This window comes from Cokeromyces recurvatus, assembly GCF_025118155.1.
Source record: "Cokeromyces recurvatus strain NRRL 2243 chromosome Unknown BX663scaffold_26, whole genome shotgun sequence".
Classification (NCBI taxonomy): Eukaryota; Fungi; Mucoromycota; class Mucoromycetes; order Mucorales; family Mucoraceae; genus Cokeromyces; species Cokeromyces recurvatus.
This window is the reverse complement of record NW_026251412.1, coordinates 54,424-77,866: the sequence shown is the minus strand read 5'-3', so window position 1 is coordinate 77,866 and position 23,443 is coordinate 54,424. Positions and strand designations below refer to the sequence as shown.

The window sequence follows — 23,443 nt, the reverse complement described above, 5'->3', positions numbered from 1 at the left end:
AGGTAAGAAAGGGAAGAGGGAAAAGCGAATGAACAGCCAAAAGAAAGTGCAGATTCTTTCCTTTTCTATAATCAATCATTATGGTATGTACATAGCAGATACCCCCCATCAACAACAACGAATAAAGAACTCTAAGATGACTTTTTTTTTACAACAAAAATGATGTATTAACAATGGATGGATGCATGTATGATAAACAAATGGATAGATACACACTTACACATTTGCAATTCTTAAACTCAATTTTTGAATGTTTTACATCATGTTATTTAGCAATTTTCGCAAAAAAAAAAGCCAACATTCTTAGAGATTTTTTATTTGTTTTATACAAGGAAAAGTTACTAATTAATATTTAATTTTTTTTTTATCATTATAGGATTCCTCAAAGACTCCTGTTAAGCTCGCTAGAGTTACTAAGGTCCTCGGTCGTACTGGTTCTCGTGGTGGTGTCACTCAAGTCCGTGTTGAATTCATGGATGATACCAACCGTTCTATTATCCGTAACGTTAAGGGTCCCGTTCGTGAAAATGATATCCTTTGTCTCTTGGAATCTGAACGTGAAGCTCGTCGTCTCCGTTAAATAGATTTATTTACATTGAAGTATTTAAAAAAAACAACGTCGATATATTCACAGAAATTCAATTAAAAAAAAAATGTCATATTCACATTATTTTGAAAAAAAAAAGTATTTTTTTTTTGTTTTTGTATATAGACTAGAAGCCTATTTTGTTGTTCGATTAAAACCTTCAATTATTTTTTTTTCAGGATTTTGGAAGTTGAGTATATTTTTTTTCGTTTATATGTAGAATGAAAAGAAAGGATAATTTTTATATATTGTGAAAGGAGAATTAGTTTAATTTACTATTCGGATTTTTGTTTTCTGTAAAGTAATTGAGATCAATCAAAATCGATGTAATTTGTGATTAATATATTATCAATTAATTGATCATTGAAATATTTTTTTTTTTTTGGCTTCATTATATTAACAAAAAGTTAAAGTGTATTCTAAATATTTTTCCCCTTTTTGTGTTGAAGCGTTAAGAGGTCTTGTGGAAAGAATTTATTCAATAATTTTTCCTTTAATTTTCTGCATTGGTTCAAGCAAATTTTGGTATATAAAATATCCGCGCTCAATTGCTTCAAAAAAAAAACAGGAACCGGAATCAACAATGAATTGGAATAAAAGAAAAATAGTCATTAGTGGCTTAGAAAGACACCCAATGACTCATATTTTTTTAATGTTAGTAAAGCACTTCTTTCGACCTCTTTTTTTTTTTTTTTTTTTTTTCTTTTTTGTCTTTACTCCCTTTTTTTTTGTTAAGAATGTCACTTACACCTGAGCAAAAGTATAATCTTATTACTCGTAATCTTCAAGAAGTTCTTGGAGGAGATGAATTAAAGAAGATTCTTGAAGAGCGTGATCTTAAAATGTATTGGGGCACTGCTCCTACTGGTAGACCACACATTGGCTACTTTGTACCTATGAGTAAAATTGCCGACTTTTTGTCAGCTGGTGTTGAGGTAAGATATATATATATAAATAGATACGAAGAAGGATAGTCATATAGATATTGAAGTAATAATCATTAGATGACAATTCTTATAGCAGATATTCACGCTTTCCTTGATAATATGAAAGCACCACTTGAGCTTGTGCAACATCGTGCTAAATATTATGAACAACTTATTAAGATTGTCTTGACTTCTCTTGGAGTTCCTATTGAGAAGCTTAAATTTGTTATCGGCTCATCTTACGAATTATCAAAAGAATACAGCATGGATAACTTCCGTTTATCTGCTCTTGTTACCGAACACGATGCTAAAAAAGCCGGTGCAGAAGTTGTTAAACAAGTGGCTTCCCCTCTTTTATCTGGTTTGTTATATCCTGGTATGCAAGCTCTTGATGAAGAATACTTGGGTGTAGATGCACAATTTGGAGGTGTCGATCAACGTAAGATTTTTGTTTTAGCCGAGAAATACCTCCCCCTCTTGGGTTACAAAAAGCGTATCCACTTGATGAACCCTATGGTGCCTGGTTTAGCAGGTTCAAAGATGTCATCCTCAGATCCTGATTCTAAGATTGATTTCTTGGATAGTGCAAAGGATGTTCAAAAGAAGATTAAAAAGGCCTTTTGTGAGGAAGGCAATATTGAAGAGAACGGTCTCTTGGCCTTTGTCAAGAATGTTTATTTCCCTGTTAAGACTATTAACGGTAACAAGGCAACCTTCACTTGTATTCGCCCTGAGAAATATGGTGGAAATATGGTTTATGATAATTATGAGGATTTAGAAAAGGATTTTGCAGACAAAGTCGTTCATCCCGGTGATTTAAAGGCAGGTGTGATTGAGGTTATTAACGAATTGTTGGAACCTATCCGTAAGGCCTTTGAGGATCCTGAAATGAAGAAATTGGAAGAATTAGCTTATCCTGCACCTAAGCCTGTTGAAAAAGTGAATCCTAAGAAGGAAAAGAAAGAAAAGAAGAAGGCTGAGAGAGCAGCCGCTTTAGCTGCTAAGGCTGCTGCTGCGGCGGCTAATGGTGAAGTACCTCCCACTGCTGCTGCTGAAATTAAAACTGAAGAAAAGAAGGAAGAATAAATTACAGAGTTAAAATATTCAATTTTTTTTTTTTTTCCTTCTTTCGACATTTATTAAATAATATACATTTTGTACTTATACTACTTTGTATGCAACATCATCCATATATACATTTGTTAGCATTCTCTTTTACATGTCACATTTTATACATAAAAAAAAAAGAATATAATAGAACATATTTTTATTTTTTTTGTTACTCAACATATTTGTGTTATAAGAAGAAAAAAAAAAGGTTGAATGAGAATTTAATTGCATTTATTGGATTACACCAAAAAAAGATGATTTTTCTACACATAAATAGTAATTAGCTGTGTAACCTAAAAGACACTCTCTATTATGCATATAACAATTTTAATATATGTAAATCATATTCATTTGTATATTAAAATATGCATATTAGTTTTTTCAGTAATAAGTTTGTCTATTAACAGAGGCATATTAAAATGATTTTTTTTTTTTGAATTATCAGAGCTTTTATGCATAAAGAGTTCTTTTGTGGCAGGTCGGTGTACAAAGCTTTTTTTGTTCCTATGATTTGAATTACTTAATATAGCAATTCTTTTCCATTATTTTTGACAAAAAAAAAGGTACACACTTATTGGACATTTACTTTCTTACTTCAAAGATAACTAAGGGTTTTGCAAATAATAAGTTTACCATTTGCTAAAAAGATACATTCGTCAAATTTCTTTTACTACAGTGTTTGACTGTAAGATTATGTAGCACTTGGAAGAAAATGGTATTATAAAAATATATATATATATATATATCATAACTGTCATTTTATCTGTTCAGACATTGCGTAAAGAATTTTTGATGATGTTTTTTTTTTTTTTTTTTTTTTTTTTTTTTTTTTTTTTTTTTTTTTTTTTTTTTTTTTTTTTTGTTTACTTACTTGGTTCAGTATTATTATTGAACTGTATAACTTTAAAGGATTTCCCCCCCCCGAAAATATTGTCCAATAAACATTATTGCTTCAGCCTTTGGTTGTTAGTTACTATTTGTGAACGCATTTATTCCTGCTGATCTACTTTTTGTACAATATTCGAAAATTTTCTTTATTATTATCATTATCTATTTGTTTATTTCCTGTATCCAAGTATCAAATTCAGCGAGTATATTCATTAATAAGAAAGAATTCTAGATATATCATATTGAATTCAAATAATAATATCGATGCTGTTAAAGTCAAATCATAGCACTTTATCAAATGAGCTCATAATAATACGTAAATGTATTGTCTAAAAAATACGAGAAAAGGATTCAACCTTATCTGCTGTGTATACCTTACCTTAAATGTTCTTAATAAAGAATAAGAAGGGATTTAATTGTATTCTGGTAATAAGTACAAACAAGACCCTATGAATATTTATGAAAATTAAAAAAGATTATTAGGGTTAAATTAAACTACTAAATATTAGCACATTAACAATCTCAAGCTTATCTCGATTGATTGAATGATACAGTAATAAAAAGCCCAGAACTTAATAGCAATTTTATCAAATACACATAACTTAGGAGTATAACTATATTATTTGTCAAATTGCTAAAATATCAATAAAACCCTACATTTAAAGTAATTGAAAAAGATTAAATGCTGTAATGGGATATATTGCTGAGCACTTGGAATCCATTGTTTTATGTTAATACTCTATCAATTCTTTTTAATACAAATTGATCTTATTATTTTAGATCCAATCTTTAATACATTCAATAGCTTAAATAGATACGAGCATATATAGTAATCTCTATTTATACTTTGTCCCTGATCTCTGAAAGACAGTAGTGATAGTGTCTCATTTATTTGAATAGATTTGGATAGGTCTACTTATATATATATATACATATTTAACGCTCATTTGACTATTATGAAAGAAAATCATGGTCAAAATCATTATATGAAGTTTATCTACATGTACTTTTTTTTTCTTGATAAAATTTATAGTAGAAGAAATAGATTAACAAACGAGTTGCAATCTATTTAAAGCTTATATAAATTAAATGTGAGATTATAATGTACAATATATACATATATAAACGCGTTATAATATAAAATATAAACAAAAACAAGTTATGTAAATTAAGGGGCAAGTCTTTATTATTGTAAGTATACTTTAGAAAGAAGAAATAGAGCAATGAATATAAAAGGAAAAAGAAAATACAAATATATATAAATTTAATGTACAGTAGCAGCAAAACATTAAATATTTATAGATCAGCATTATCACGTTTTCGAATTAAAAGAAGAAGAATGTACACTATTTTATGAGATGACATGCATACTACATTCAATAATAATAATGATACAATGGCATATTGAACTCATTCTCTATACTATACTAATAAGCTTATTCATGCTAGTCAATGATGATGAACTCTTTTTAGCTAGCAAGCAAAGAAGACATAACAAGCTACTATTTCTCGTTATTTATATGAAAATGTACAGAATTTATTTGGATGACATCGATCACACGCCTTAATTTGACCTCCCCCCCTTTTTAACCCTTAATTATTTCAACTCCTTCTTTGTTTCGCTTTAATATTTTATAACTATGATATGTTATAATTCTTTTAATCTAGCCCTCACTCCTTGAATATTTATTTTTTATTTTATTTTTTTATTTTATTTTATTTATCTTATTTATTTTATTTTTTTTATTTTATTTTATTCTATTTTATTTTATTTTTTATTTTATTTTTATATATTATATATTATATATTATATATTATATATTTTAGTTTTGTATATTTTTGTATATTTTTTTGTTTTTTGTTTTTTTTTTTTTTTTTTTTGTTTTTGTTTTCTTTTTCATATAAAATAATGTATCATTCTTCACATCCTTTAATAATGAATGCTGTTTGTAATAAAAGAAAAGAGACTAGTCACATTGAGCAAGAAATAATAGGGCCATTAGATACAAATCAGACTAGAATTCACTCTCCTAAAATGGGACATGATATTATAATAGATAATAACAATAAAAGACCTCGCTATGAATCAAATTGGACACTGGATGATTTATGTACGCATCCTTGTAGTCCTTTAGCATCCATTGACTTGGAGGTATTATTATTATATATTATTATATATTATATACATAAACTCATCTTTATTTTTATATACATGTATATATATAACAAACAAACAAAAAGTCAGTATTTAATATGTCTACATTCCAATTATTATCGCAGGATAAAAGAGATGAACTGTGTTCATTAGTACCAGAGATAGATCAAAGTACACTATTAAATCATCAAAATGATTATTATGAAGGCAACAGTTATTTAAATCACCATAATATAGACTATTATAACTATTATCATAATCAACCTTATTCCCCTTATCAATGTCAAATCGGCAATGGTCACAGTAATTTCTTTTCGAAAGCAGGAAATCCTGTTTTCTGGAATAGCTTAACAGAATGGCAGGCAATGCTGAGTCAGAGTGAATTGATAGATCAAGCTGATTCTCCTCCCTTAACTTTATCTCCACCAGTAACATCTACTAGGAATAATAGCACGGCTAGTAACAAATCCACTACTTCATCATCGTCATCATATCGTATTCATAAGCCAACTATGAATAAATCTTCCTCTAATAGATTAAATCATCCTTCTTCTTCTTTATCTACCAAAAAATCTAAATTAAAGGTACATTTCTTTATTATTTTATATAATCTGTATAAAACTATTTTTTTTTTTTTTTTTTTTTTGTTTGTTACATATTTTAGGATGATACTGCTTTTGAGCCTTATTGGAGTGAATTAACTGATAAAGATAAAGCACATAATGTTGCAGGGTAAATATATTTATACAAATACTATTAAATCAATATGTAAAGAAAAGAAAAATAACTTTATATAAATAATAGTGAATCCAAAAGTATTACATTAAAAGATATGTGTCGTAAAGGGTTAATACGTGAACAAGATGTTATTGTTTATAAACGCAATTTTAGTGCATCAAAAGTAGTTGTCTCCAAGTCTATGACAGTAAATTTCCTCTTTTTTTTTTTTTTTTTTTTTTTTTTTTGTTAACTTGTATCGCATACTTATCATATATACATGCATAGGTTGTAAAGGCTTGTGGATTCTCTGGCATATCCATCAAGTTAGATGAAGACATTTTTGAAGACTTTGAAACACCTACTGCCTTAGAGACTAAAATATTAGACCATCATGGTAAAGTCACGAAAGATAAACGTCCAAATGGAAATGCTTTTAAAAGCATTCGTTTAATTCGTGATGGAAAAGATATGGGAAGACTATTTGATATCAGAAAAGATGGTTTTGGCGATCAAATCTAAACTTTTATCATCAAAAAAATTCACTTTTTCTTCTTCTTTTTTTTTTTTTGTCTTTTTTGTCTTTTCTTCTTTAATAATAATAACAGAAAAATATTTTATTATACACTTTGTATCTTATATTATTCAATTGTATTATACAAGGTACTATCTATCTATTTTTTAATAATTGATTTAATTTCTCCGCTGTATTTATTATAAATGAAGCAAATTTAAACTTTTTTGAAGAATGTATTTCAATAAAAATTGTCCCGCCCCCCCCTTTTTTTTTTTTTTTTTTTTGGGTCTACATTATTTTTGCGTGGCTTGTATTTCTGAAAAGGGGTAGGTATGTGACTCTTTTTCATACTTTCACTTTTTTACAAGAAATATGTTTACAGCATACTTTCCTTTTTTTTTATTGTTTCTTTGAGGAATAAAAAAGATTTATTTATCAACATGGCACCTGTAAACAAAAAAGCAAAGACAGACGCATCAGAAAAAGAGCTTGAGGATTTATTGTTTGGTAGCAATGCAGATGACATGTGGAATAAGACGGGTCATGAACTTGATATAAATAATAAACAAACAAAAGACGAAAGCGGAGAAGATGATGATGACGAAGATGAAAACGAAGAGGTTAAAATAATAAATTAATATTAATCAAGTAAGAAATACTTATTCCCTTATGTATATATTTATAGGCTTTCTTTTTTGATTCCGGACCTGTCACATTTACTTTTGATGTGCCCACCGTTGGTGAGCAAGCAACTAATGATGAAATTGATTATGAAGCTGAAGAGGAAAATGATGATAAACAAACAAGTCTTGATGAAATTAGTGAAGATGAAGATAGCGATGATGATAGAAGTGAGGATGAATATGCTGCATGGGAAGATGAAGATGATAAAAATTTAAAAATTTCTTTAATGTCAAGTAATATTACAAAGAAACTTCGTAATGATGTTGATGAAGATGTTATCAATGGTGCAGAATACACTCGTAGATTACGAAAACAGTAAAGTTATTTATAAAATGTGATCCCTAGTTTGATTTTTTTTGACTTATTTGTTTTATTATGCTTGTCTTTTTTTTTTTTTCTTTTAGATTCAACAAAATCTATCCTAAACCCAATTGGGCTCGACTTCCATCAGAAATTAAAGCTGAAGAAAGAAAACGTAAAGCAGCAGATAGTGATGATGATGATGATAATGATGATGATGCAAATAAGGATGAAGATGAATTAGATAATGAGACAAGACTTGATTTGTTAAAGAGTACAATGGGCATTTTAGAAAGAAGATCCACAAATAGAACTATATCAGCCAAGAAATTAGATATCCAACGTTTGAAGAACGCTAATCGTACAGCACCAAGAACTAAGGTAATAAGAGAGACAGATTCATTGATAATTGCTTTTATTCATTTGTTTACTTTTGATTAGATTCCTATTACTTCTGTTGCTTTTCATCCAAATGCACAAGTCTTAATGACAGCTGGTTTAGATAAAACTTTACGATTATTCCAAATTGACGGCAAAATTAATCCAAAGATTCAATCTGTTAGATTTAAAGATATGCCTATTTTCCATGCAGAATTTCATCCTTCTGGTGATCAAATTGTTGTTAGTGGCAGACGTAGATTCTTTTATATTTATGATATTCAGACGGGTGTAATTGATAGATGTCCTGGCATTTGGGGTAAAGAGGAAAAATCCTTGGAAAAATTCTCGATTAGTCCATGTGGTCGTTATATTGCATTTTTAGGTACAAGTGGAACAATCATCATTGTGAGTTATGTAACAAAGAAGTGGTTCTGCGATTTGAAAATGACTGGCGGTTCTGTTCAATCTGTGGATTGGTCTTCAGATGGAAATTTCATTTTTGGTTTTAGTAATGTTGGTGAAGTATTCCAATTTGATATTCAAAAGAAAGAATGTGTAAAGCGCTGGCATGATGATGGTTGTATAGGTGGTACTGTTATTAGTGTTAGTCCAAATGAAAAGTATTATGCTGCAGGGTAAGGATTATTTATATAGGGAGAAATAGATAGATATTCATAAATATTTGCTTTTTTTTTTTTTTTCCTTTAATAGTTCATCATCTGGTATCGTGAATCTTTATGATAGATCTGTTCTTGATCCTAATATTACAAACCCTAAACCTATTAAGGCTATTCAGAACTTAACAACAAAAATCAGTAATATCACCTTTAGTCATGATTCACAGTTAATGGTTATCTCTAGTCAATCTAAGCGAGATCAATTAAGAATTATTCATGTACCTACAGCTACAGCTTACAGTAACTGGCCAACAGACAGAACACCTCTTAATGATGTCACATCCGTTGCTTTCTCACCTAATAGTGATTATTTGGCTATTGCTAATAGAGCAGGCCATGTATTACTTTATACATTAAAACACTATGCGCTTAAATAAAGAACACTTTCTCTCTCTCTCTTATGTAATTTTAATGCAAAGAAAATATTTTATGTATATTTATCAAAGATATATTAATAATTCATACAATATCATAATTTATAACTTATATAAACAAACAAATTTATATGCTAATTGTACGTAATAATTTTAAACAACTTGATAACGACCAGCTCCACCTCCAAGTCCTCTCGCATCTGCTTCCATTTGTGCTGCAGTTGCTTCAATTAGGATACGCTTGATTTCATTCTTGGCCTTCTCCACAACCATTTCTGAATCACCTTCAATAAATAAGTATAGTTTACGTTCATTACCTGTGGGTTGTTTACCAGGAGGAAAGTAAGAGCCACGGGTTGTGATAGCAGCACCAGAGATTTCAGTAATTTGAGATATTTGTTCCTAAAAAAAAATAAAATAAGTAAGCATAATATAATGTATATTATATATATATATGTATATACCTTGTTCGTCACTCTCCATCTTGCCTTTTGAGGATAGTCGTTAATAACGATTTCTTCTGCATATACAGGATGCACTTCACCATCTTCATTTCCTACTTGTGTAACAATTGGATGCATACCACCTTGAGCAGTGATACGAGCAGCAACCATGGCAGCTGCCTTTTTGGCTGCAAGAGCAGCAGGTGTAAGATTTTTTTCTGCCATTGTATGAGTGGTTGAAGTTGGTACTGATGATGTTGATGTTGATGTTGATGCTGCTGCTGCTGCTGCTGCTGCTGATGCTGATGCTGTAATACCTGGAGTGACGACTGTAGTTTTAAGCTCCAATTCTTCTTCATCAGAATCATCTTCATCACCACCACCATATGCTTTCTTTTGTATTTTCTTGACAAGATCACGATCTTTATCTAATCGTTCTAAACCTTTACCACCAAATCCAGAACCCTGGGCACGTTCTTTACCTTCCTTGACTTTATTTTGGAATGAATCAGCTAACGATTGTAGATCAGAAGGAATTTCTTGGCCACTAAGCTTCAAGGCTTTACAAATATCCATAGCATAACGATCTTGGTCAGGTGTAATAAATGTATAAGCAGTACCCTTATTACCAGCACGACCTGTACGGCCTACACGATGCACATAGTCTTCCATATGATTAGGACATTCATAATTGATAACTACTTTCAAATTCTTGACATCCAAACCACGAGCAGCAACAGAGGTGGCAATCAAGATATTCGTTACTCCAGATTTGAAATCAGCAATTGTACTATCTCTATCTGCTTGATCCTTACCACCATGTAATGATTGACAAGGATAACCACGTCTAATAAGGTCTCTTAACAAATTATCGGCTGCTTCATGACGATCCACAAAAATAAGTGCGCTTGCTCCTTCTTCACCTTCTTCATTAAATAAATTACCCAAAATTTCTAATAATCTAATAAATTTACTATCTTCTTCTCGAACTTCAACAATTTGATTCACATCATCACAAACAACACTACGACCACCAACAGTAATTTCTAATGGCTTTTTTAGGACTTTACGTGCCAAGGCCTCCATTTGTCGAGGGAAAGTAGCAGAGAATAAGACAGTTTGACGACTAGGTCGAACATTATTGACAATCTTCATGACTTGCGGTTCAAAACCCATATCAAACATACGATCTGCTTCATCCATAACCAAATATGTGACACGACGAAGGTTAGTAACACGACCTGAATTGGCGCAGAGAAGATCAATCATACGACCAGGTGTACAAACAATAATTTCGCATCCTCTCTTTAAGTCTGCAATTTGGTCTTTGATTGGGCTACCACCATAAGCACAAACAGCCTTGAATTTTTTTTTTTTAAAAAAAGGTTAGTATTAAATCTTACACATATATTAAAAATAGCTTATATACTTACTCTCAAATTTAAAACCTTTAAAAATGGTTTACATTCTCTATGAATTTGAGTAGCTAATTCACGAGTAGGTGTCATAATAATTGCAATAGGACCTTCACCCGTTTCTAATGGTCTCTGGTCTTTGATATGACGGAACATAGGTAGTAAGAAGGCAATTGTTTTACCAGACCCTGTCTTTGCAACACCAATTACATCACGTCCATTCATAATAGCAGGAATAGCTTGTGCCTGGATAGATGTAGGCTTTTCATATTTTAATCTACGAATCACTTCCAAACAGCCTGCAGGTAAACCACAATGTGTCCATTTTGTAATAGGTTTAGGACAGTTAACGCCACGAATTTTGATACCATCTAATTCAATTCGAAGTAAGTCTACTTGGTCTGGTGTCATCTCTCTCAACTCGGGTGGTTCAATATAAAAATCTTTGCGGAATGATTCATACTCTATTTTACTATGATCAACAGGAGCAATATCCTTTCTTTTTACTCTTTTAGCTGCCAATCTGATAAATTAAGACAAAGTGTTAATAATGCTTTTCTGTGCTTTTTTTTTTATCTATATATACTAGAGAACACTTACGCAAGAATATCTTCTGGGTCACTTCCAATCTCTTCTTCAACATTGGCTTCATTATCAAATGTATTCTCTTCATCATCGTCAATAACTGAGCTACTTTTTTTGTTCTTTGAAGATTTGTTTAACTGTGCAAGTTTCTTTCTATCTTCTTCGTTAATCTTCTCTGTTTCTGCTTGAACATCAGCCATATAAGCCTCTAAAGGATCCACCTCCTCGGAATCTTTCTTATTTAAATCAATAGGTTTATTGGTAGATGCATTATCTTTATTTGCAGTAGAATCTTTCTTTTTGGAGTTATTGGTAAGAGCTGTAGACGACTTTTTAATTGTCATCTTATTTTTGCCTAACCCAAAGCCTATTTGCATGGCATTCTTTGGTTTAGTTGATTTGCTAGACATTAAAAATGTCTTTTTAGGTTTGTTTATAATTAAACTCTCATCCTTATTATCATCAGCCGCTTTTTGAAGGGGTTTAAATGTTCTTTCAGCTTCAACAGTCTCTGTGTTCTTGCTTTCAGAGTCGTCTACGTCCATAGGGTGCTCCTCTTCAGATTCGTAATCATCTTCTAAACTCCATTTTTTTTTACCATTTGTTTCTAATGGTTCTTCATTTGATGTATCCGCTTCAATCATGTTCACGTCTTGAGCTTCAGATTGCTTTTTGGCTTCCTCTTGAGCTTCAGCCTCAGCTGCAGCCTTTTTTATAGCAGCAAATTGTTGTAACAGTTGAGGTTCTTCTTGACTTTCGGAACTCTGTTTCTCCCCTTCTTCGCGTTGTTTCTTTTCTGCTTCTTCTTTCATCTGCAATTCCTCTGCTTCTTTCCCACCTGTAGCTATTGCAGACTGCTTTTTAGTTTCTTCTCCTGCTTCTCCTTCTCCTTCTTCTTCTCCTACTCCTTCAGCTTTCTTTTTATTTTCTTCTTCCTCTTTTAATCTTTTAGCTTCTTTCCATTTACGTACACGTTCTTGTTTTTTACGTAATGCTTCCTCAGCATCTGTAATGGAAGAAGTGGAAGGTGAATCTGGAGTTGCTGGTGTAGCTACTTTCTTCTTTTATATATGTATATATATATATGTATATGTGTAAAAAGAAAAAAAGTCAATGACAATTTATTCAATTATAAATTTATTTCATACTTACTACATGGGTTTCTTGTGAAGAAGTCATTGAAGATGTGCCTACAGCATCTTTTCTTGATGTTGGCTCACGTGAATGGGTTCTTTTATCATTTACACTTACATTATCGTGTCGATGTCTTGAGGACGAAGAATAATATCTATCGTCGTCGTAACGAGAAGAATGATGGTGATGATGATGACGATGGGAAGAGGATCTATATTTGTCACGAGAACGGCTTCTTTCTCTATAAGAATATCTATGCCTTTTATTGCTACTATTTGGTGAAGGCGATCTGTGTCTACTTCTTGAACGATGATAAGATGCCATTTTATTTTATTTTTATTTTTAATAAATAATAATAATAATAAGAAAAAAAAAAAAAAAAAAAAAAAAAAAAAAAAAAAAAAAAAAGAACGAAAAAAAAAAATTGTTTTTAGTGTTATATGAAAGATTTTATTTTAAACTACGCAATTTGCGGTTTAATATATAAATGAAGGGTTATTTAGCAGATGTATGTTTTGTAATGAATGGATGATGCATAACTTGTATTAAAGGTAACCTTTCTACTGAGCTATATTTAAGTAACTATTATTATATAAGTTAGGACAAATAAAAATAGTTGCTTTATGAAAAGAATTACCCTAGTTATCAGATCAACAGCATCTTTACTGACATGTCTTGGAAAATGAATATCAACATTTCGAATGCGTTCATATGTTTCATCATATTCACTATTGCTATTATCCTCAAAAGGAGGACTACCAACAATAAGTTCATATAATAGTACTCCTAGGGACCATAAATCAACACTTTCAGTGTGTGCTCTTCCTTCAACCATTTCAGGAGGTAAATAATCTAATGTACCGCATAATGTGCTTCTTCGATTACTATGATCAAAAAAAAAAAATAAGTATTGGTTTTATACTTTGAAACAGAATACTTTACTCCAGCCTTCCAGTTCTTACAGACCAACCAAAGTCACCAATCTTGAGCTCACCGTTTAGTCCCAACATGAGGTTTTCTGGTTTAATATCACGATGGATCACTCTTTTACGATGTAAATATAATAATGCATTTACCATTTGTGCTGCATACTATAGTGCAATATAAGTATAATTTAAAAATATACCTAAAATTATTAATAAAAAAAAGGCTTACATTTGCTGCTTCCGATTCTGTAAATCTTCCCCTATTTTGTAATTCTGTAAATAATTCTCCTTTTGCTGCATATTCAAGTATAAGGAATACTCGTGTTTTATCATGAAAATAACCATAGAGACGCAATATATTTGGATGTCTAATAAAATATTATAAGTTATATTAAATATGATTTAAACACTTTTTTTTTTTTTTTTGTACCGTAAATGACCCTGTATCTCTACTTCACGTCGAAGTTGTTTTTCAATTCCAGTTTTTGCCAGCTCAGATTTATAAAGCACTTTCAGTGCCACAATAAATCCACTTTCTTTTTCTCTCGCAAGATAAACATGGCCAAAGTTACCTTTTCCAAGCGCTTTGCCAACTTCAAAATCATCTAGCGTCCATTGTTTAATAGGTCGACTACAAAATCAAGATGTTAACTAATTTATTCGTTTTTTCTTTTTAATAAAATAATAATAATTCTCATTCAGGATTTACTTTGAAGAATCAGATAATATAGTACGTTTACGATTGATTACATTAGCATTAGTTGTTGATGGTTGAGTATATCCTCTTGTTAATATTGATCGTTTTGTTCCATTTCTAGTTGATGAACGATGTGAATCCAATCTGGTTTTATTGTCATAAGTTTTTATAGTAGTTCCTTTAGTGTTGTTGCTATCTGATGTATTATCATGTGAAGTCTATATAAAGTCTTAATAATATTAATATCAGATACAAAAAAAACAAGTTTATATATAAATACCTTTCTTCGAATTGGGCTAAATGGCTTCTGTTGTGTTCCTGATCTAATCATTTAGAGAATTATGTGGTATATTATTATTATGTTAAAAAGAAGGGATAGAAAAAAAAAATGCACAATCAAAAAAATCAAATGAAATAAAATAAAAAAGTTTTAATAAGCAAGCGCTGTTTGAAATTAATTCACTTTCATGATCAAAGTGTCAAAATACTTTTCTATTTAAATAAGCACGCAGTAGATTGCTTTAAGTCATGATAGATTATCACTCTATTTTCTTTAAATTGTAACTCTTTAATACTAGGCTACTGCTGTTAATGGAATAAATAAATGATTTTGTCATACCTTTTTTAGATCTCGATTTAATTATTTTTTTTTCTTCTTGTTAATGTCAACATCTTTGTATTAAAAATGAACATTACAAAAAAAAATGATGTCTTTTATTTTATTAGAAGATTTATAGCATTACTACAGTAGAGATAGAAAAAAAAGATGCGAAAAGAATATAATATGATATAAAGAAAAAGGTTCAGAAACATGTAGTTTTCTGCATCGTACGGGGTCTTACTTCCGTATCAGCAACACGGACCATGTTAAATAAACATCACCACCTTCCCTAAGTGTATATAATTAACCGTTTTCATTGTTTGATTACACAACCTAGTCCTAGGTCAATTATCGCGCGAAATCTGCTCGGCGATTACCTAAGTCTAAAATTTTTTTTTCACCCCCATTTTTATCACTGTTCATTATTATGTAATAAACAGTCACATCTCACATAAATAAAAGTCACGAGTAGTCACAAACCACACATGAATGGAATTATGCAGCAACCATTTAGGAGCACTACTGCTAAAGTTAGCTACTTTCCTCCCTTCTTTTTCAGTATATAATCCAATTTGTTTTTTCGTTATAAATATTTTTACTAATTTAGCTCTAATAACAGACTGCTGTTATTTTTTTTTTTTTTTTTTTTACAAAGATTAATATTTTATGTTGATTAGAGATTATAATAAAAAAGACAATCTAAAATGTTATTAGAAAGAAAGAATGTAATTTATTATATTATTCTATATCAATAATGAAATTAAATGGCTATGCTATGCTTGTAGTTCTATTTTATATTTAACAAGAAAAAAAAACTAACACTATTAAATGCTAATGATGGTATAAATTATTTAATTCGTTCATATAAACGTTTATAGGATTATTGTAATTATTTAAAAAAATACTTGAGGTGAATATAGACATATAGCTCTGTAAGCAAATATATGGAATCATTGAACTAGAATAGTATTGATTCCAATCATCGACTTTTTTTTTTTTTTTTGAATAGTCTATATCTAAGAATTGAAATGCATCATTTTAGATAGATTATTGCGAGGATGTAGAGTAAAGATTAAGAGGAGAAAAAAAAATATTATTATTTTGATTTGATTTAACGTCACTATCTCCTTTATTAGAAACGAATTGATAAATAATAAAATCATTTAAATTTTACATAATACGGGAGCTTTTATTTTATTCCACTAGAGGAGACCATTTACCTTTTCTAAGGAAGAGTTTAATATACCTACTTTTTTTTTTTGGGAAATACTCCCATCTTTATTAAGATCTATTTCTCCTTTATCATTAAGTTAGAATTGTTTAAATAGTGATATTCATACTCTTTGGTAGTTATATGATTAAAACAAAAGAATACATATACTATCGATTTACTTGAATATTGCAAAGAAAATTAGTCATGACCATGTCCCGCTTGAAAAAAATAAAATAAAATAGAATAAAATAAAACAAACTTATATACATCTTTTAAAGTATAATGAACAATGTTGAAAACAAACGACTTTCATAGACAAAGAAAATCTAAGGAGATTTAAGAGTAAATCCCTTTATATAAGAAAATAAAAGGAGGAAGTATATAAGTAAGGGTAAATCTATCTTTTCTTTTCTTTTCTTTTTTTTTTCTTTTTTGCTACTTTATATTAAAAAAAAAATGAAGTTTCTTTCAATTACTATTACATTACCTCTTCTCTTATTGATATCTGACACTTTACAATTTGATGTTTATGAAAACTGTCGTAATCAGTTTAATCCAACTTCAGGTTTATGTAAAAAGTTTAACTTTATAACAAGCAAAGAGGTATAAATAGATTCTATAAGTCAATTTTATTATTATTATTATCTTTAACATGATTAACTATAGGCTCTAAAGAAAGGCTGTATAGTTTCAACAAACGGAACAACATTTTATGATCAAAGTGATTTACCTGAGGTTAAGAGTTTAGATTCAAGACTGATTAAAATGGCTAGTATGATTACTAATGTCTTTGAAGATGGAGATACCAACTTTGCATATGCGTAAAATATCCAATTTATTTATACAAGAAATTATGCATTAACATATATAACATAACGTAGTTATTGTGAGGATATAAAGGATTCTAGAGGATTTACAAGTGGCTATGCTGGGTTTACTGTAAATAAAAAGGGAGCTTAATTCTCCTTAGCCATATAAATAAATGTATAAAAATGTATATATGTATTTAACATTTGTATACCACTTTTATATATAAATAGACTGGTACAGGAGATGCTGAAACGTTGATTCAAGCGTATACTAAGGATCATCCAAATAATAAACTTGAACACTTCTTACCCAGACTTCATGAAATTAGTCAATTGTCTTATTGCGATAGAACAAATCGTGGATCTACAAAGGGTATAGAAGGTTATTGTGCTGCTTGGAAATCAGAAGCTTGTAATAAAAATGGAGAATTTGCTAAAATTCAACGTCAATGGGTTTATGAAAATTACATGTTACCTAGTGCTCGTTATGCAGCACAAAATGGTATTCAGTCTGCTCTTGGAAAAGCTATATTTTATGGTAAAATAGATAAATAAGTAAATAGTAATGATGACTGATATATATGTATATATAAAATAGATACTATCATTCAACATGGATTTCAATATGTTGAACCAGATATTAATATTGTACGCATATTAGTTTTAACAGGTGCTAGAAAGAAGAATGAAAGTGAACAAGATTATTTAACACGATTCTTGACAACGCGTCGTGAATTACAATGTTGTTATCCGTAAGTAGCTTCATTCTATTCTAGCTTATCTATCCTATTCTTACTCTTTTTCTTCTTCTTTTATTAGTGATAATGTATGGCCAGCTAGTGCTTCTCGTAGCGCAGATCTTCAAACTTTAGTAAATCAGTTTGATAAAAACAAAGACTTGACTGGTTCTATTGAACTTGTTAAATTTGGTAAACGTATTCATGGCAATGAAGATATCAATACAGACTCAAAGCACTGTAAATAATAAAGATTCATCTTCCTTCTTTGAAGATATAATATAAATATTGAAATATGTATTTTCTATGTTTAAATCGTTATCAACTATTCTCTAAAGCGCACACATATACACACACACACCTACACACATACACTTACACACACACACATTGTTGAGCAAAAGAATCATATTGTAGTCTTAATATATTGAATGTCCTAATTTTAAAATTAACATTGTGGAGATGCTTATTCATCCATTTTAAATATTCCTATTTTTTTTCACACGATAAAGACACAAAGAAGTGTAACAAAATTATGAATAAGATGAACTTTCCCCTTTATCATCTCTCTCTCTTTTTTTTTTTTTTTTTTTTTTTTTTTTTTGTTTAATAAACAGTACAACTAATGTCAACTTTAGCAAAACCATTCATCCGACCCTCAGCTTCTTTAATTATTGCAGCTCCCATACTATTTACTAACGGAATTAAGAATGATGGTAGTAACTATAAAATACTCATGATGAAAAGGCAAATTGTAAATTACGTTATAGCATAGATGTATATATAAGTTAAACAACTTTTTTCAAATAAATTATAATAGAAATGCAAAAAGCAGTTTTGTAAATGCTCACGTTTATCCTGGTGGAGTTGTTGATGAAGCAGATAATTATTTAAATTGGTGTGAAAAAGACATGAATGAGAAAGAGTAAAAGGGAGAAAAAAAAAACTTTGTCAAATGTTAATATTAAACCTCCTTTATTATTATTATTATTAGAGGCGATTTATTGACAAACAAAATTTGTGCAATTAGGGAAACATTTGAAGAATCTGGTTTATTATTATCAAATCCACCAGCTCATACAATTAAAGATTTAAACATTAACATATGGAGAGATAAAGTGCACAAAGATGCAGCCCAATTTAAAGTAATGTGCAAAACTTATAACATCCGTCCCGCTACAAATCAACTTGTTCCCTTTTCTAACTGGATAACGCCTATCATAGAAAAGAAAAGGTACGATGCTCATTTCTTTTTAACTGTTCTGGAAGGATATAAAACAAAAAAGGAACAAGATTTACATTTCAATTTTGTGACTGCAGATGGAGAAGAAACAGTTTTATTTGAATGGTTAAAACCAGAAGAAGGTAATTTTCTCCCTTTTTTTTTTTACAAGAATGATAAAGGTTCTATTAAAAAATATTTAGCCATTGAACAGCAAAAAGAGAAAAAGATAGTCTTGATACCTCCTCAATGGTATTCACTTTCTGTATTAAAAGAATTTTTAGACTATAGAGATCTAAAAACAAAGGCAGGAATAGACATCTTTAGAACAAGACATACTAATGAAATTATAACCATTTTACCTCAAAGTCATCGAGTAGAACCTAATTCATTGGAAGCTAAGAATGGATTTAATTTCTACTTGGCTTATCCAGGTGATGAAAGTTATGAAAGTAAAAGATATACGAAAAAGAAGGGGAATAGACATCGACTTTATTTTAAAGGAAGAATGGAAGAGTATTTTATTGAAAGAAATGTAAACATGTCTAATGTAGTTATCCAGTCAACTTCTAATTTATAAATTATTTCTATTATTATTTTTAATAATTCACTCTTGCAAGTAAAATACAGTCTTTGAGAGAAGTTTTTTTTTTTTTTTTTTTTTTTTTTTTTGAAATGATGGAATGGTCAACTCTAAATAATAAATAAATTCAGAAGAATTGTTCAAATATGGGCTATTTAAGGTGGTAATAGTTGTTTGTATTATAAGGCTGATTGTAGTAATAGAGCGTAAAATGGTGATTAAAATGAGCTAAAATACCATTAAACATAAGATTGTGTAGTTTGATATAAAGAGGGTAAATCTTCTATAACAATCATTTTCACAATATGTTCAAGGTGTTCTTGGATATAAGTGTTCACAATAAAAACAATAGAGTCAGCATTCATTTAATAATAGATGAGTAGTTTGTTGTAGTGATGTCATAGTAGTAGTAGTGGTAGTAGTAGTGGTAGTAGTAGTAGTAGTAGTAGTAGTAGTAGTAGGGTAAACATGCAAGGTTACATTTTCAATAAAAAGTAGATAATACAGATTGATTCATAACAGCTGTTGCATGCATATTCCAAATACCAGGTAATGAATCTTCTATACGATTAAACAGTAGATTTTATTTAAAAAAAATACATGACCCCATTTGAGCACGAGATGTTATTAAATACATCAATTTTGCCCAGGCCGGATCAGTTTAAAGGAATAAGGAACGAAAATACCTCTTTAAGAGCAAGAGGAAAAACGTAAGGGAAATGAAGGATGTGATAGGTGCAATGTAAAAATTATACAGGTAATGTAGGAGAAGGAGGAAGCCAATCTAAGGAGACGTTTACCAGGATTGGGTGGGGGTAGGAAGAATCGGCTTATTATGCTGTAACTGGTCAAGTTTATGAAGGATAAGGCAGATGGAGGGCCATCGAATGTGCCAAGGGGTGACGGAATGAGATGAGGCAGGCTTCTTGGTGGGAAGTTGATCTAAAAGGAAGGATAAGGGACCTTCTATAGTTTCAGGTATCTGTAACCGACGGTGCATTTGGAGACATATGACTGCATGTCGTCGAGTGAGGCGTTGAGATGGGTGAGTGGGGCAGTATATGGAGTAACCGTTTGAGAGCCATCCAAGCCCGCTATCGTATGCACTGACTGCGTTCAACAAAGGACATCAGTAACCAAAGGATAGGATCTATAGATATAGTAGGTCTGCAAAGAGAGAGGAGTATAGAGTTATTTCGAGCACTACGATGTGTATTTAAGTTATCTTGTAAAAATTGTTGTTGTAACTTTCTAAATCGGTTGTGATCTTAGGAGTGTAGTTCAGGGTGACAGGTCTTCCATAGTAGAGTTTTAGATAGCGTATACCATTGTGATCTGCTTGACGAGGTTCGGATGTGAGGTAGAAGTTTCGTAAGAAGAGCATCGTCAGGCAAGGAGAGGGAGCGTAGTAGGAATTTAGCTAGTAATATGTGAGATCTTTCTTTTATCGAAGAGAGACAAGTTAAGTGAAGCATCACTTGGACAGAGGAGTGAGCGGAGCCACCAAAGACTCTTTGAATGCATGGGTGTTGTGTATATAATGATGTATTACACAGTATCTTATCATATACAGATCAGAGTCCTGAAGGACCGAATGATATTATAGTTATGCATACAATGTTATTTGATTATCAAATAATATTATTTTTGTTTGTCTGCAACTTTGTCCATGCTTGGTGTTACCATAAAAAAAAGCCATATACGCATTATTTTTTCTATTAGTCAACATGCTTATATTCATAGATATAATCATTTTCATTTTTTCTTTTTATCTTTATAATCTTAGTCTTCTTCACATAATTCTTATTCTATATATTTATTTATTTATTTTTTTTTAATACAAGACAAAGGAAAATAGCACACATATTTATTATTATTATTAAATTTTAAATATGTTTAGGCTTTCAAGTTCTGTATAATAAATAAATATGTTAATATGATATCTATGTTGTTTTCAATATTCCTCTCATCTTAAACTTACATCAATAACAGCAGCAGTATATTCAGAAAGAGTATTTTTACCACCTAAATCAGCTGTCAAGGCCTTACCCTCAGCAAGAGTTTTGAAGACAGCATGCTCAATATTATTAGCATGTTCATATAAACGCATATGTCTCAACATCATGATACCGGAAAGTAAGAGTGCTGTGCTGTTAGCCTTATCTTTACCCTAACAAAAAATATATATATATATAGATATGTACATAGTTTTATAGATTAGTTTTTCTTCTTTTTGTTATATATGTATATATTATACTTACAGCAATATCAGGAGCAGTACCGTGAACAGCTTCAAATATAGAAGCATCTCGACCAATGTTACCAGAAGGTGTTAAACCAAGACCACCAATCAAACCGGCACTCATGTCAGATAAAATATCACCGTACAAGTTGGGCATAACCATGACAGTATCGCCATAAATAGAAGGATCAGAAGTAATCTAATCATGATATATAAATATTTTTATATCCATATTATTATTATTTTGCTTACATGAAGACAGGCACGATCTAAGAGAACATCATCAAACTTAATATTAGGGAATTCTTTAGAGACTTGCTTACAGACATCCAAGAAAAGACCATCAGCTAATTTCCTAAAAGAAACAAAAATGTAAGTTATACATTCATAACATGAATAATAAATACTTTTTTTTTTTTTTGTACTTTACATAATGTTAGCTTTGTGGACAGCTGTGACGCGATTACGACCAACAGCTTCAGCATAACTGAAGGCATAACGAGCAACACGTTCAGAAGCATCTCTTGTAATTAATTTGATAGACTGAACAACACCATCAACAACCTATACAAAATCATCAAGAAAAAAAAAATAAACATATATTTTTTTTTAAACAAAAAAGAAGCATACACTCCTCTCTTGCATTTTTTTTTTTTTTTTACCTCATGTTCAATACCAGAATATTCACCTTCTGTATTTTCACGAATAAGAACAGTATCGACATTTTCATAAGGAGTCTTGTAACCAGCAACAGAACGACAAGGACGGACATTAGCGTACAAGTTAAAAGTACGACGAAGAGTCAAATTGAGAGAGACATGACCCTTACCGATAGGTGTAGCAAGAGGACCCTTAAGAGCAACAGTACTCTTACGAACACTGGCAATGGCTTCATCAGGAATGGCAGTCTTGCCATCTTTAATAATAGGTGTGACATCAACTTCTTCCCATTCAATTGGTGTCTTTGCAGCAGCAAAGATATCTTTAACTGAACGTGAAATCTCGGGACCAATACCATCACCAGGAATCAAGGTGACAAGGTAATTACCCTAGAACAAAAAGAGAGAGAAAAAAAATAAGTAAACAGAAATAAACAATCAGAATACACTTAGTAATTGTACTGTCAACGATCTTTTTTAGACATACATTGCTGTTCTTTTGAGCATTAAAGGCTTGTGTAATAGTGGGAGTGGCTGTGGTAATAGTGCGGAAAGCGTTGGCCTACATAAAAAAAAAATGACACATTTATTTATTTTATTTTAGTTGTAAATGTTTTATTTTATTTTATTTTCAATAAAGTCATCCTTTTTTATAATTATTATTATTATTACCTTAAGAGAGGACCAAGCGGTAGCCTTAAGTGCGGCAGAAGAAGTCTGAGACAAGAACATTATCAAACAATGAGGTAAATAAAGGGAAGAAGAGGGACAGGATTTGGAGTTTCAAAAAAAAAAAAAAGATAGATGAATATAAAAATTTAGCAAGTCCAACCCAGAAAAGCTAAAAAAAAAAAAAAAAAAA

The 23,443-nt window shown here is 30.4% G+C and overlaps 9 protein-coding genes across 9 annotated transcripts; 6 read left to right on the top strand and 3 right to left on the bottom strand.

Moving 5' to 3' along the window:
• Window positions 1-5: 5 nt before the first annotated feature.
• BX663DRAFT_459245 (ribosomal protein S28e) lies at window positions 6-568 on the top strand (the record flags this gene model as incomplete). The annotated part of the gene is made up of 2 exons (XM_051523915.1): window positions 6-83; window positions 377-568. Coding segments are annotated over exons 1-2 (195 nt in total), but the record flags the coding sequence as incomplete, so codon positions are not given.
• A 755-nt stretch (window positions 569-1,323) lies between these two features.
• BX663DRAFT_554406 (tyrosyl-tRNA synthetase) lies at window positions 1,324-2,598 on the top strand (the record flags this gene model as incomplete). Its single annotated transcript, XM_051531524.1, has 2 exons — window positions 1,324-1,521; window positions 1,591-2,598. The coding sequence occupies 2 exons, from the start codon at window positions 1,324-1,326 to the stop codon at window positions 2,596-2,598; spliced, it is 1,206 nt and encodes a 401-aa protein (XP_051379938.1).
• A 2,799-nt stretch (window positions 2,599-5,397) lies between these two features.
• BX663DRAFT_477505 (uncharacterized protein) lies at window positions 5,398-6,950 on the top strand. The gene is made up of 5 exons (XM_051524287.1): window positions 5,398-5,662; window positions 5,752-6,249; window positions 6,330-6,397; window positions 6,470-6,590; window positions 6,671-6,950. Exons 1-5 carry the CDS (start codon window positions 5,420-5,422, stop codon window positions 6,902-6,904), a joined length of 1,164 nt encoding a protein of 387 aa, XP_051379937.1. The 5' UTR covers window positions 5,398-5,419; the 3' UTR covers window positions 6,905-6,950.
• A 389-nt stretch (window positions 6,951-7,339) lies between these two features.
• Window positions 7,340-9,318, top strand: BX663DRAFT_488706 (WD40-repeat-containing domain protein; the record flags this gene model as incomplete). The annotated part of the gene is made up of 5 exons (XM_051524837.1): window positions 7,340-7,519; window positions 7,585-7,898; window positions 7,988-8,264; window positions 8,325-8,899; window positions 8,976-9,318. 5 exons carry the CDS (start codon window positions 7,340-7,342, stop codon window positions 9,316-9,318), a joined length of 1,689 nt encoding a protein of 562 aa, XP_051379936.1.
• A 91-nt stretch (window positions 9,319-9,409) lies between these two features.
• On the bottom strand, window positions 9,410-13,266 carry BX663DRAFT_170632 (P-loop containing nucleoside triphosphate hydrolase protein). The gene is made up of 5 exons (XM_051521652.1): window positions 12,911-13,266; window positions 11,774-12,819; window positions 11,192-11,696; window positions 9,780-11,117; window positions 9,410-9,717 (listed from the first exon to the last, which is right to left on the bottom strand). Exons 1-5 carry the CDS (start codon window positions 13,214-13,216, stop codon window positions 9,469-9,471), a joined length of 3,444 nt encoding a protein of 1,147 aa, XP_051379935.1. The 5' UTR covers window positions 13,217-13,266; the 3' UTR covers window positions 9,410-9,468.
• A 37-nt stretch (window positions 13,267-13,303) lies between these two features.
• On the bottom strand, window positions 13,304-14,904 carry BX663DRAFT_519085 (kinase-like domain-containing protein). Its single transcript, XM_051528953.1, has 7 exons — window positions 14,796-14,904; window positions 14,528-14,733; window positions 14,249-14,449; window positions 14,048-14,186; window positions 13,835-13,983; window positions 13,530-13,776; window positions 13,304-13,474 (listed from the first exon to the last, which is right to left on the bottom strand). Exons 1-7 carry the CDS (start codon window positions 14,844-14,846, stop codon window positions 13,388-13,390), a joined length of 1,080 nt encoding a protein of 359 aa, XP_051379934.1. The 5' UTR covers window positions 14,847-14,904; the 3' UTR covers window positions 13,304-13,387.
• Window positions 14,905-16,769: 1,865 nt separating this feature from the next.
• BX663DRAFT_170514 (lysozyme-like domain-containing protein) lies at window positions 16,770-18,375 on the top strand. Its single transcript, XM_051521651.1, has 6 exons — window positions 16,770-16,932; window positions 16,996-17,150; window positions 17,211-17,268; window positions 17,370-17,676; window positions 17,737-17,890; window positions 17,958-18,375. Exons 1-6 carry the CDS (start codon window positions 16,786-16,788, stop codon window positions 18,121-18,123), a joined length of 987 nt encoding a protein of 328 aa, XP_051379933.1. The 5' UTR covers window positions 16,770-16,785; the 3' UTR covers window positions 18,124-18,375.
• A 92-nt stretch (window positions 18,376-18,467) lies between these two features.
• BX663DRAFT_519068 (uncharacterized protein) lies at window positions 18,468-19,743 on the top strand. The gene is made up of 3 exons (XM_051528952.1): window positions 18,468-18,622; window positions 18,696-18,800; window positions 18,870-19,743. The coding sequence occupies exons 1-3, from the start codon at window positions 18,501-18,503 to the stop codon at window positions 19,675-19,677; spliced, it is 1,035 nt and encodes a 344-aa protein (XP_051379932.1). The 5' UTR covers window positions 18,468-18,500; the 3' UTR covers window positions 19,678-19,743.
• Window positions 19,744-21,465: 1,722 nt separating this feature from the next.
• Window positions 21,466-23,377, bottom strand: BX663DRAFT_519062 (isocitrate dehydrogenase, NAD-dependent). The gene is made up of 8 exons (XM_051528951.1): window positions 23,254-23,377; window positions 23,069-23,143; window positions 22,585-22,971; window positions 22,353-22,486; window positions 22,175-22,277; window positions 21,942-22,121; window positions 21,662-21,850; window positions 21,466-21,591 (listed from the first exon to the last, which is right to left on the bottom strand). Exons 1-8 carry the CDS (start codon window positions 23,311-23,313, stop codon window positions 21,577-21,579), a joined length of 1,143 nt encoding a protein of 380 aa, XP_051379931.1. The 5' UTR covers window positions 23,314-23,377; the 3' UTR covers window positions 21,466-21,576.
• Window positions 23,378-23,443: the final 66 nt, after the last annotated feature.

Coding starts and splice junctions, on each gene's coding strand:
- BX663DRAFT_477505 (XM_051524287.1), top strand. CDS start 5,420: ATGTATCATTCTTCACATCCTTTAATAATGAATGCTGTTTGTAATAAA. Junction 6,398..6,469: donor AAAGCACATAATGTTGCAGG/GTAAATATATTT, acceptor TATAAATAATAG/TGAATCCAAAAGTATTACAT. Junction 6,591..6,670: donor TTGTCTCCAAGTCTATGACA/GTAAATTTCCTC, acceptor ATACATGCATAG/GTTGTAAAGGCTTGTGGATT.
- BX663DRAFT_170632 (XM_051521652.1), bottom strand. CDS start 13,216: ATGGCATCTTATCATCGTTCAAGAAGTAGACACAGATCGCCTTCACCA. Junction 12,820..12,910: donor CTTCACAAGAAACCCATGTA/GTAAGTATGAAA, acceptor CATATATAAAAG/AAGAAAGTAGCTACACCAGC. Junction 11,697..11,773: donor GACCCAGAAGATATTCTTGC/GTAAGTGTTCTC, acceptor TTAATTTATCAG/ATTGGCAGCTAAAAGAGTAA.
- BX663DRAFT_519085 (XM_051528953.1), bottom strand. CDS start 14,846: ATGATTAGATCAGGAACACAACAGAAGCCATTTAGCCCAATTCGAAGA. Junction 13,984..14,047: donor CAGAATCGGAAGCAGCAAAT/GTAAGCCTTTTT, acceptor ATTGCACTATAG/TATGCAGCACAAATGGTAAA. Junction 13,475..13,529: donor CTGTTGATCTGATAACTAGG/GTAATTCTTTTC, acceptor ATATAATAATAG/TTACTTAAATATAGCTCAGT.
- BX663DRAFT_170514 (XM_051521651.1), top strand. CDS start 16,786: ATGAAGTTTCTTTCAATTACTATTACATTACCTCTTCTCTTATTGATA. Junction 16,933..16,995: donor ACTTTATAACAAGCAAAGAG/GTATAAATAGAT, acceptor GATTAACTATAG/GCTCTAAAGAAAGGCTGTAT. Junction 17,151..17,210: donor GATACCAACTTTGCATATGC/GTAAAATATCCA, acceptor AACATAACGTAG/TTATTGTGAGGATATAAAGG.
- BX663DRAFT_519068 (XM_051528952.1), top strand. CDS start 18,501: ATGTCAACTTTAGCAAAACCATTCATCCGACCCTCAGCTTCTTTAATT. Junction 18,623..18,695: donor AAAATACTCATGATGAAAAG/GCAAATTGTAAA, acceptor AAATTATAATAG/AAATGCAAAAAGCAGTTTTG. Junction 18,801..18,869: donor AAAGACATGAATGAGAAAGA/GTAAAAGGGAGA, acceptor TATTATTATTAG/AGGCGATTTATTGACAAACA.
- BX663DRAFT_519062 (XM_051528951.1), bottom strand. CDS start 23,313: ATGTTCTTGTCTCAGACTTCTTCTGCCGCACTTAAGGCTACCGCTTGG. Junction 22,278..22,352: donor GTCCACAAAGCTAACATTAT/GTAAAGTACAAA, acceptor TGTTTCTTTTAG/GAAATTAGCTGATGGTCTTT. Junction 22,122..22,174: donor TAGATCGTGCCTGTCTTCAT/GTAAGCAAAATA, acceptor TATCATGATTAG/ATTACTTCTGATCCTTCTAT.